General features: G+C 34.8%; 1 protein-coding gene across 3 annotated transcripts in view; it reads right to left on the bottom strand.

The window, feature by feature from the left end:
* MRTFB (myocardin related transcription factor B) overlaps positions 1-12,039 on the bottom strand; it is a 90,833-nt gene that overhangs the window by 24,549 nt on the left and 54,245 nt on the right. For all 3 annotated transcript variants that reach the window (XM_032983653.2, XM_032983652.2, XM_009964607.3), the window contains 5 exons: positions 9,984-10,049; positions 7,469-7,524; positions 6,826-6,901; positions 5,603-5,764; positions 4,853-5,037 (listed from right to left, as the gene is read on the bottom strand). In XM_032983653.2, the coding sequence (XP_032839544.1) occupies positions 4,853-5,037; positions 5,603-5,764; positions 6,826-6,901; positions 7,469-7,524; positions 9,984-10,049 (545 nt within the window). The remainder of the gene's footprint in view (positions 1-4,852; positions 5,038-5,602; positions 5,765-6,825; positions 6,902-7,468; positions 7,525-9,983; positions 10,050-12,039) is intronic.

Raw genomic sequence — 12,039 nt, 5'->3', positions numbered from 1 at the left:
CATATAAGTAACTGGAAATGCACAGGAAATTCTGCATGGGGTCTCACTGGATCCTTACAGTGGCATTAACACTTCTACTGGCGTTATCTCTTCTGACATACTTGCAGTTTTACAGAAGTACACAGTAGCTCAGTCACTTCACTGCTGACCTCTGCACCCCAACCGTCTTCCTCCTCAGTTTTCTTCTGGGTGAGTCCCCAGCTTTCCAAATTTCTTTTTCATGGGAAGGAGAGGTGGTGTGTATTTTGCTTTTTAAGAACTATTCCATTGTACTGGCATTCCATTTCTCTCCTAAAAGCCAAATCAACCAGATCTTTCTGCATAATAACAATCCCAACTCTGTGCTGCCTATGCCTTCCAACTTTTGTTACATGATGCATTCTTATGTCAAGGTTGTTAATGGTATCATGAAACCAGAATGTCCCCAAATCAACTCCTGCAGATCTCTATTACCAGCTTCCTTTCAATCCAATAGTTCCCTCTTTCTGTCTCTTCTCTGCTAATCTCCATCTTCTCCAGTTTTGCTAGTGTTTAATATCATATAGTATTAAATCCAAACAGAAGAGATCAGTTGCATTTCCATTAAGAAAGCGATTAGATCACCTAGTACAATATTCCTTTTATAAAATCCATCCATTTCCCTTACATTCCTACCAGTAACTATCCTTTCTTCAGAATACGTTCTAAAACCTTGCATTCTAAGTCGGACAGGTACTTCTCACCAATTCATTTCTTCCTGTGCTCTGCTATTCTCCCATGAGATTGTACCACAAAGGACTTAAATCAGTTTGCTAAAAAGACTCGGTACACAATTTGCAACTTTATGTCTTGGTTCTTTTGTATTTCTGGAGTGGCAATTATCAAGTATCTGGTCTGCATACACTAAGGTCTCTGACTTTTGCCTACAATTAAACGATAATAATTTTGCCTTCTATCTCTGCATTTCTTTTTCACATTTTGCTGTGTCTCCAGCTGCCAGCTGCCAACAGGCAGTTATAGCTAGCTTGCTGTAACCTATCTGAACTGTACAGTGGTTTTGATCCTTCTGTAGTGCAGCCATCCAGAGGAGAAGCTCCTGATACTGCTTTACTAAATTGGAAGATATAGTATGCCATGCCTAGTCACTGAAACATTGTGCCCATGCCTGACTTGAGGTTGTGTCAGTTTATGGTGGCAGGCTAAAGATGTAAATGCCTCTATTTTTAATATTCAACTTTCAAAGTGCTCTGGAAAGCATCTGATATCTACACAGTATCTGTTATTTGCTGGACTTGCCTAAGAATTGGCAGGGGACTTCAGAGGGACTTACCCTTTAAAAAAGGGTTCTGGACACTGTATTCTAACGTACTGCACTCCTGTTGCTATCAAATTTAAAAGGCTTATTCTAGTCATAGCAGTAACATTCAAAAAAAAAGCAATTTGTCTTTGAATCAAAGTATCATGTACAGGATTACCAGAAAAAACAGGAGAATTCTAACAATCTCACGATTTTCACTGGTTTTTAAGCTTTCTTTTCCTCAAGTCCAATCTAAAAAGCATTTTAAGTGTTTGGTACTTCAGTTTATTTGTTACATAATCTTTTACCATTCATCATTCTGATCCTTCTCAGACCCAGACAAATAAATTGACTTTAAACATAGTATTTAGCAACATTTATAGGCTATGAAAACAACTCCATAATGACAGCACAACAAAATTCTTTAAAATTGAAAAGTGAGTTATTTAAAAAACAAAACCCCACATCCCCACAACCAAAAAACCTCCCACCTTTTTAATTCATATTGCTTGAAAATCATGGTGTTAAGCATTCTCCTCCTGCCATAGACTAAATTACTTTTTCCTCACATTAGTTGTTATCCTAAACTGCAAAGGATTAATGGCTACATGAAATACAAAGCTTTTTACAGAGTTCCCAATTTTACCTGTAAGTGTTAGGTGAGGCAATGAACTGTGCATATCATTTACTTGATAAATTTTTAAATTCAAAAAACTGAATTATCAGGTCTCAACTTCTTAACTTGATTACTTCATAAAGTAACGTAAAGATTATTTCCTTTGAACAGATCTTCCATTTACAGATAATATTTATGGAGCTTTTCTTCTAACTGCAACCAACCATCAAGCAGGTCAACAAGCTACAGTGAATATATTAAGAAAAGTCACGCTACTCTGTGTCATCAAGCAAAATATGTCAGCTGTTTTGAAGATAACTGTTTATTGTCTTCAGAATTGTGACCACCACAATTTGATCTGTTTATAGTGGTGTAGTTAACATGCCTAATCCTTACCAGATGCAAATACATCAGGTTGAAGTAAGTTTTAGGTCATCAGTCAAGAAGAACTGAAGGTTCTCAAAGTTATGTTACATCCTGTGAGGCCTGGAAACGTGTGGAGGAGGAAGCCTTGAAAAGAACTCTGGCTGCACTCCACTGTTTTCAAAACATTCTTTGTATTTTATGTTGTAATAAAATGTAAAATTTGTCAGAGGCAATTAAAAGAATGAAGGAGCAATTTCCCAGACACATCTCCTGTAGAGACGTGCTGTGCTGTTGTTCTTAATTTCAAGACGAACAAGGTAAGCATCTGGTTTATTCTGCAGAAGAGCAACTTTGCATTTTAGATCTGTGCACAGAAGCGGCTGTAACGTGAAATCCATAAGCAAAGGATTGAAGTGCTATCTGAAGTGCTTTTTCATCAAGTTTGAGTGCTCTCTTATTTTGTTGCTGCAATCACTTATCCATCTTATGCTTCCTACTTGAAAAGCTTCTGGCATGTATTGCTTTGAGTGTTTGTATTTAACTCTCCATTAGGAACCTAAGTCTTTACTTAGGAATCTAATTTCATGTGGTTTGGTTTCAATTTATTCAACACAAATTACACTCTCTTGAGATGACACCCAATTTATATCTTAATCTGTATGTTAAAGAACAATGAAATAAAACTGATGTGCTGTACTTCGTGCCCAGAATTGGTTTTGAATATGAACTTTTCAATAGTTTTTCTATCTACTACAGTAGTAAGAAAACCAAGGAGAGTAATTCCAGATCTGGAACTACTGAGTTGGTAGGTATCCATGGTCATTAAATATGTAAATAAATTCATTTTCTAAAAGAATGCTTAATAAAAAGACAAGCATGAAAATATTCTGAACTACAAAGTTATGCATCTTTATCTCCTTTGTGTAGTGGAAAAAGTGATGACAGAACACTCTTAGGAAGTACTCCTGAAAAAAGATCCAGTGCAGATTACAGTTGATCAACATTAACCTGAAGAGTATTATAGATTAATAGCAGTACCATTCACATATTGGTCAAATTTTGATACACTCTTAAATTATTTCAAAATAAAGTATTTTAATGTTTGTGTTATACAGGCTAAAACCACGTGTTTACCAGGTACAGACTTACATGAAATGCAACAAGTCCTAAAGCTTTTGAATTTTCATCAAATTCACACTTTCTGCTTAAGGAATACTGCTCAAATTAATACAAAACATTTCAGCTAATTAAACAAAAATTACAACATTACCAAAATTTCTGTGTTTGCTTATGCACGTGTGGTATATTGATACCAAGTACACAAAGCTGAATGCAATATTATTAAACTGATGTAATTTATAAGTCACTTCATATATATGAATACTGTAATGAATATCCAACTCTTTGAACTAAACAATTGAAGTGTAAACATGGATAGTAGGGTAAAATGTAATCTGAAACTATTTTTCTGTGATAATATAGCTCCTTTCATTTATGTACAACAGGAAAATGGGCTTACTGGGAGAAACAGTAGTTCAGGATCAAGGACTTTTTTCTAGAATACATGATTAGCTCAGCAGACGTGTGTAACTGATTCAATGACTAATTCAGCATTGATACTAAGGCAAAATTGTTGTTACTCTTAATTTCAACACATAAACAGATCTTGTTTAATCTGGTTAAACAATCCGGTTAATCTGTTAAATCTGGCTAGTTTGGAGTTTGCTGACTATTCAAGCTAGTTGCCATCAGACAACATATGACGACTTTGCTTGCCTCTCCTTCCACTGGAGCCTTCATTCGGGTCTCTTTCTTTATCCAGAGAAAAAGTTCCATGAAAGCTGCATAAATCCAGTTAAAAGCAAAGCCTTCTCTCAACTGGGATGAAGTTACTCAATTTATAATTACTATCTGAGGTATGAAAGAAAACATCATGAACAAACAGTCAAGTGTTTTCATTCAAATCCACTGTTCTTTAAATCCTCACACATTTAAATACTGTAACGACAACATTTTATTTGCTATGGCAGACTCAGTTACTTTCCTTTCTTTGTAACTTGAGAAAATACTAAAAACCTCACGGAAAAAATCAACACACAGGTTATTTTCATGTCTTAAATAGTAAATTCCTTAAGCAGTGTGTTACAACTATAGGAGAGAACATTTAAATTATGTGGGAAACCTTCTTTTTTATGGACTTTTCTGGAGATAATGGAACTGACGTCAACTGTTGTTTCAGCTAAATTTAATTCTAAACGAGTTCAAGACCTTGCCCAGAATGAAGACAGACATTAAGTAATCAATAACAGCTGCAGTAAACCATGGATATGACCTTTTAAACAACTTCTGGGAAAGCTGTAAATCTTCTATGGGCCATAATGAATTTCAGTGAATTTATGGCTTTACTACAGTCTATGGGAATTTCATCATTGCCAACAGCCAAGCCAGGATTCCAGTCTATACACTCCCAAACAGAAAATGGATTCCCAGACACTCCTTTGCAACAGCAAATGTATTAATTCCATGTGAAACTATGCCCCGTTTCTGTAGTGCCAGACCAAAAACCATACTGTTTCAACATGTAAAAACTGTACCTGTGTTGATGTAGTAGCATTTGGTGTTACTGGTGATGGTGAGTCACTTGTCTTTGGCTCACCAGGGGAAGCTGCTGAACCCTGGGATTCTTGGCTGGCTGGCTGATCTGGTGATAAAGCATCACTGCTGTCTTCATCAAATGAATAATCATCCAAAGCTTGAGGATAATTCTCTTGTCCAACTGCTAGAATGTTTACAAAGAAACAAGCAAAATAATTTTTTTTTTTTAGTTACACAGATTAAATTTAGATATTGGTGGCAGAATTAGCTAATTGCTGTAAAAGGATGTTTTCAGCACAGTCTAAACATAGTACTTAAGTATTTATTGTGTTTTTAATATAATGACAGCCATATTAAATCATATTCAGGGAATCAATAAAACTAACTGCATAGCAGAAGTTGTTTTAATATGAGATTAAAAAGTATTTTCAACGTATGTGGAGTGTACACAGACACCTAAGACAGACTGAGTAATGGCCACATATGTTTGACTATTTTGTAATAATTTTTATTAAGAAACAACTCTTTTCAAATACAGTATTATACTCCAACTATATAATTCTAACTTAGTTTTAAATAAAAATAGGATAATTTTAATTAAATGATCAGAGTTTAGGACTCAGAGGCTGAGAGAATAGGTAATAATAAACTGACTATGTTTTCTTCTAGTGAACTTTACCCTCAAGAGTTAAATTATTTTTCACAATGCCATATAGACAACAGATAGAAGCTGTGGGTTTTCTACTTGCCTATAATAGCTTCTTTAACACTGGAGTCTACAGGAAGGATATTTTTTTCTACCAGTTCCATAGGGCCAGGCCTCTGAGCAATCTTTTCATTTAGATCATCTGCCAACCGAGCTCTCTTCAGTTTCATCTGGGTGGCTTGTAGCGAAGGCTCTGCAAAGGTCTCTAAAAAGATATACTGATTTAAATATTCTATTGCATCTTTTCTCCAATTTAATGACAAACAACGTCTTGTCTTCACAATAATCATTCCACTTTTATCAAAAGCACGCAAATATTATTCTGAAAATTCTCAAATTAATAAGCAAAAATAAGATTATATGAGCAGATGTTCCTCTCCATTATCATGTTTTTCTATAAATACAACCTTTTTTAATAGCATTAATACTTTTGGCAAACATTTGTATAATGTCCAACAATAAAGCAGGGAATATAAAATAACAAACACTAATAATGTGAGCACAGCATCTGCTGCCCTAACAGTTTACCAGTGTGAGCTATGGTAAAGGTTTAATTAATCCATTAACTTTTAGATTCTTTTTTGACAAACATCTTAATAAGTTTACTTTTAGAAATAGCCTCTAGCACAAATTTGAGTCTTCAAAATTGCATTTCGATGAAGATATGGAGATAGTCTGTCAATATGGATGTGATCTATCAATATGGGGAACTCCTATCTGGGTTCAGTATCCAAATACATGTTTTGAAAACTAATGGCTGTTAAATTGACTTGAATCATGTTATTTGGTAGTTTCACTCTTTGGTAAGATTATGGTGAAACACAGAAATACAGCCCCTTTCATAAAAAGACTATTGTTTCAAATGACCCGAGCAACAAGGAAAATAACAAGGCAGGGTGAAAGTCAAGTTCATTAAAGATTGCTTGGGGTGGTGGTGGAAAAGTACAAGGCTGTCAGGTTATTTTAGGGTATGAGTAGAAATTGAAGCAATATATATGCTACATGTACATATACCACGGTATAATTACCAATATAGAACAGAAAGAGTATGCAATTATGAACTAATACACAGTTAGGCATACTTTCACTGCCACAGATGTATCTATTATTATATGAATTTAGAATGGAGATTATAACAGTCACTGTAGAAGCAGAGAAATAGAGCATATAAACCTTTAGAAAATAATTCATATCAAAGCCTAATTCAGTTAGAAAATTGAGCGCATAACAGAAGTTCCTTCTAATAGCAGTTCAAAAGGTACATACCTTCTAGGATATGCATTCTGACCAGCTCAGACCGGTCTGGCCTGCTGCGAATCTTGTGCTTCAAAAAATTTTCAGTCTTTAAAGAAATGAAGAAATATCATTAACTACTGTTTACTAGGAAAATCAAAGTAGTTTGATAAATCACTGATGTCCAATCAATGCGTATTTGCAGTTTCATTCAGATAGGTGGACACTGCTGTTAGAACGTGGGCAGTAGAGGGGTTTGTTTTGTTTTGTTCAGTTTTTCTATCAGTTAAGCAGTGCTAGTGAATTTCTGTCTTCCCCAAACAAGTTATGAATGTTTCTGGACTTGATCCCATACCATCACACAAAATTGCAATAGCACAGATTTGCTACAGAAATACCACACAAGCATAATTTACCCAAGTACCCTATCCTTAACTGGAGGTGGCAATGCATTACATGATGATCAGAAGTTTATCCCCTCACCTTGATCTGTGAAGGATTAAGAAAATTCCTCTCAGATCTGACACCAATATTTTATTTTAATTAATTCTTCCAAGATGAAAGCACATGTTATTAATTGTAATAATTTTTTCATGTACTCAAGAGAGTTTAGTATCACATACAACGGACCATCCATTTTTAGATGTTGATAACAAGTTTACACAAAGTGGTTTACCCTGGCTCGCTCCAGGCTCTTTATCTGCTCATGGAATGCAGCTGGACTTTTCAAAGCTGTGAAGGGAGAGTAAGAGTTAAATTGACAGGCAGTGATTTCCAAAAGAAATATTCTAATCAGTATGTGTGTATGGGTGTTTAACACCATCTCAGAGTTGTGTTTGCATCTGATCAGGATTACATTTGACTCATGCTAGTTGTATTCACTTATATTTAGCAGAGATGAGCAACAGTCCTATACAGAATACTTGGAATACTTGATTTTAACAGATATTACCATATAACAATTAACTTTTTCACTATGTACACTGGGGACTATTTACCAAGACTGTTCCACAGTAAAAATTTTATGAGGTAAGGTTCAGAACACCAAAATACTGTTTCATTTATTCCACTGTATTTACGATCTGTCTATACATTATACTTGCTGGTACTAGAGAGAACTGGACCATTCCTTAACAACTATTTGTGCTGACATTAAAAAAAAAAAAATTGTAGAAGCCCTGAATATTCAGATTAGAAAACAGAATGATGGTTACCTGCTAAATAGCCAAAAAGAGTAAAAACCACTACTCAGCTAAAATTTACATGAATTGTGGAGCACTTCATCTTGATTGGATTGTTGAAAGGAAGTGAAATGGCAGCAGGCATAATCCATTTTATTTGCCACACTTTTGACAGAGATAAGATACTGCAAAACAAAATCTTCAACACTTTTTGACAGTTTAGAAGTTCTTTTACAGGTTTCACTGAAAAAGAAACAGATCATTCCCTTCCTGAAGATAAGCAATGCTACAGACCTGGGAAGCTGAAGATGCTTTAGCAAAACAATCTGAAGTCTGCTGCATACTCAGAAACCTTCAAGAAGAGATTAGCTTTAAGATACTGTGCTTTCAGGCTAGAATTCACCAGTGCACACTGGGCTATTTATAATAACTTGACATAACTTTAGTATGTTTTCAATGGCTGGAGTTTCTATTTGTTTGTTTTAAGAAAAATCACTTTTCACAGTTGCATCTTTTGACAACTTGGACCTATTATCTTGAGCCCAGTCTCATTCACTGTTCACAAGTGCACACAATTCTCCATGTTTTCTGTACACCCCTCATTCTGAGGCTGATCTCCAAGACAAGTCAGCAGATGTTATACTAAACTAAAAATTAGCACAGTCATTGGGAGCCAAACTGAAGGAACACAGAAACATCTCTAAGGAAAGAGTTAACTGCAGTTGAATTCTAGGCCACTAAATATCCAGATTCAGGAGAACCCTCTTGTGATGCCTAAATTGATGTGCTGCTGCTGAAACCACCATCATCTCTAACAGACTGAAATCAGTAAAGGAGAAAATGGACTCTGGCAATGAAGTGCAATTGCATAAAGCATGCCAATTACTTTCAAAATACAAGTGCTGTGAGTTCAGACATATAAATGTAACAAATATCCAAATTTACAAACATTATTTGCTTGTCAAAGCAGTATGATCTGCATTTAAATTCCAGTGGTAGAGCAGAGTTAGATAAAAATTGTTTACTGAAGAACTGGTAACTTCTTGCATAGCTGTCAAGGATGGTAGGTAGGTAGGCCGAAGAGTCAGAAGCTCAGCATTACACAGTCCTGAAAACATAAATACATCTCCAACTGTATTGATGACCTTGGTGATGTTGCTGTCGTAGCGAGTCACTTCACACTAAGGTGACCAGGAGCATCTTAACTCTTCCAAAGACAGCATCTAAAGGCATTAATTCATTTTTTACCACTATCTAATCTTTGTTTTGGAGAAAAATACAAAACCCTTACACCAATTTGGAAAGTTTTCCATATATGGCAAGTTGATCAGGAACTTCCGACAATTGGAAAAAAATGTTCTAAATCCAAAACAATTTTCTAATAAAAAAAAAAAAAAAAAAAAATCCAAACCAAACAAAAAACTGAAGCATCTTCCCATATTATTGGAAAGGTATACTCAGAAAGAAGGGCCTAGGCACAGAAGCTTCTTCATTAGGTCAAACAATCCAGTGTACAACACCCAGTCTAATCCACTGCCTCATGTCCTGTAACATCACAGCTACTATCATGCAAGATTTGACACAAGATACATCTGCTGGCACATAAGTCACAACTTCTATATGTCCTTTGGGTTTTGTTTGGCAGCGCTTCCCATCCTACTCTTTAAAGACTGCTGCCTTTGTTACTGATGTCCACTCATTTATATAATTCAATTTATTTCAGTAAGATTAGTCATAACTTAGAGAAAAAAAAAAAACGAAGAGTCAGACTATGTGTGCATATCCTGGCATTTTCAACACAATGGCTATTTTAACTGAAACACTAGGTAAGCATGATAAATTTATTTCATGCTCATTTAGATTACCAAAAGGATCCCAACAGGTCTTTTCAAATGATAAAGTTATTTTTAATGATTCTCACAGAAATGATTATCTTAATTATTTTATATACTCTGTTCATAATTAATACAGTATAGCAATAACAATTACTAGAAATAACATAAATCTTACGTGGCATGATGCCCTGGTCCACCAGCTGCTCTCGTGTCCGTCTCTGTTGTAGCCTCAGCTGAAGTACTGACAAAAGAAAACAATCATTTATTTAAATGTAAGCATACTATCCCTTTGAAAGTACAAAAATACCATTCAGAATATACCAAGTATTTCAACTTTAGAAATATTTTTTCTGTATGTATTCAGACCTGACAGTAACCTCTCAGTCACCTATCAATAAGGATCAACTGCTATTAACATAGTTTGGAGTGACTACTGCTTCCAATCCCTAGTTATATTTGAGTTTGCTGCTTTTTGGTCACATCTGATAAAGGGACTGTATTTCATACATACATCCGCTTTTCCGATCAACTAGGTTTTGTAAGAAGTATTAAGTATATATCTAAATCTAGGATATTTTACCCCCCTTTTAACACTACTCTTAGATAACAGTTTCGAAAAAGCACAGTGAGGTGCAAAGAGTTTATACCATAAAGTGCAATACATAATGATTATAGTCTTCTTACATGTCTGAAACCAATCTTACATGACTGCAGGCACTGTGCTGAAATAGAAATTATGTTTGCAGAGCATTGTAAAAGAAAAGCTGTATGTGTTTGTTTGGTTGTTTTACCTTAAGGAATTTTTTTTAACTATAAAGGCTTATTGTACATTTAAATAAATCTTGCTGAAACACAAGGAAATGAAGCCAGATATTACCTGGCTTACTTAAAAACATCAAAAAAATGATATAATCAGGAACAGATTTTGTCCACTCTCAAACATCAGAAAATGCTGTTTTCCTGATTAACTATGTGTTATCATAATTATTTCAAGGACCAAATAAATCCAATACTGTCAAATTTGGAAAAGCTGTTTAAAGTTTCAGAGGTAACTTAATATGTTTCAATACATTTAATAAAATGTACCAGGTTCTCATTGTTACTGTAAAAATAACCACACACATTAAATAATAATGTGACACACATTAAATACTATACCAGGAACTGCACAAAACCTGTGGGAGGGTACAGACATAAAGGCCTTGTATTTTCAAAGATTAGAACTTTTTAAAAAAATGTTCCCAGAAAAAATAAGAAAAAAGAAGTAGTAGTTGTTTGTTTCTTCTTTTGTTCCCTTCCCCTTGTTTCTGTATCAATTTATAATAGTGCTTCATTATTTCTTAGAAACATATAACCATTACTCATGTGAAATTTCAGCTTTCAAAGATGTTTGGTCAAGAAAAAAATATATTAAAGATGTAATATTTACATTCTTAAATTCTGCCTTGATAGCTTATTATGGATGTATGATTATGACATGCTGTTCCCATTGTATTTCACAAGGAAGCAAAACAAACTAATGCATTGTCCGAAACATCAAAATGAACATAATTTCTAAAAAATTAAGCTAAGGACAAGGTTCATTGTTTTTAGATTTTAAAAGGAACCAGCTTATTTCCTGTTCTACAGTACAGGAAGGATACTCTTCTGGCTGAAGCATTAAGACTGGGAATAGCAAGTCCTGAAAACAAGAACATTATTTTCTTGTATCACACAAACATTGAGAATTTAAATACAGACATCTCAGGGCTGTGGCATGGCAGTTCTGTTCAGACTTTACAATGTTACATGAGAACTACAAAGGACAGAGATGGGAGCATGCAGAAGTAACAACAGTAAAATGTAAATTGATGGAGAGTCATTCAAGATGTATTGAATTCCTCTGGAAACTTGAAAATACCTGCTCTAAGTAATTAGTTGTATTAGTATAAACTGTGTAAAGTTAACTGAAGACTAATTTTATAATAGTTTGAATGATTTATTTTTGGTCTTCCTTAATTTCATGGGGCTCCACATAAGCTGCAACCTCTTCTTACAATATCTCTTATTATTAGATGCAAGCTTGTGCTGCCTGAACTCTTGAACCAACTTCAGTGGTGCTGTTACACACTCCTTCCAGCAGCCCATCCTAGGCTGGGTTTGGTGTATGGTGTAGCATAGATAGCTACATACTCCCAGGAAGTTCAGAGCATGGGTAGAGGAAGTTCAAATCTTTCTGCAGAAAACCACAT

This window comes from Tyto alba, unplaced genomic scaffold, assembly GCF_018691265.1.
Source record: "Tyto alba isolate M040663 unplaced genomic scaffold, T.alba_DEE_v4.0 Super-Scaffold_28, whole genome shotgun sequence".
In the NCBI taxonomy this organism is placed as follows: domain Eukaryota; kingdom Metazoa; phylum Chordata; class Aves; order Strigiformes; family Tytonidae; genus Tyto; species Tyto alba.
Note: the sequence above shows the minus strand (reverse complement) of the source record. Positions and strands in the feature narration are given on the sequence as shown.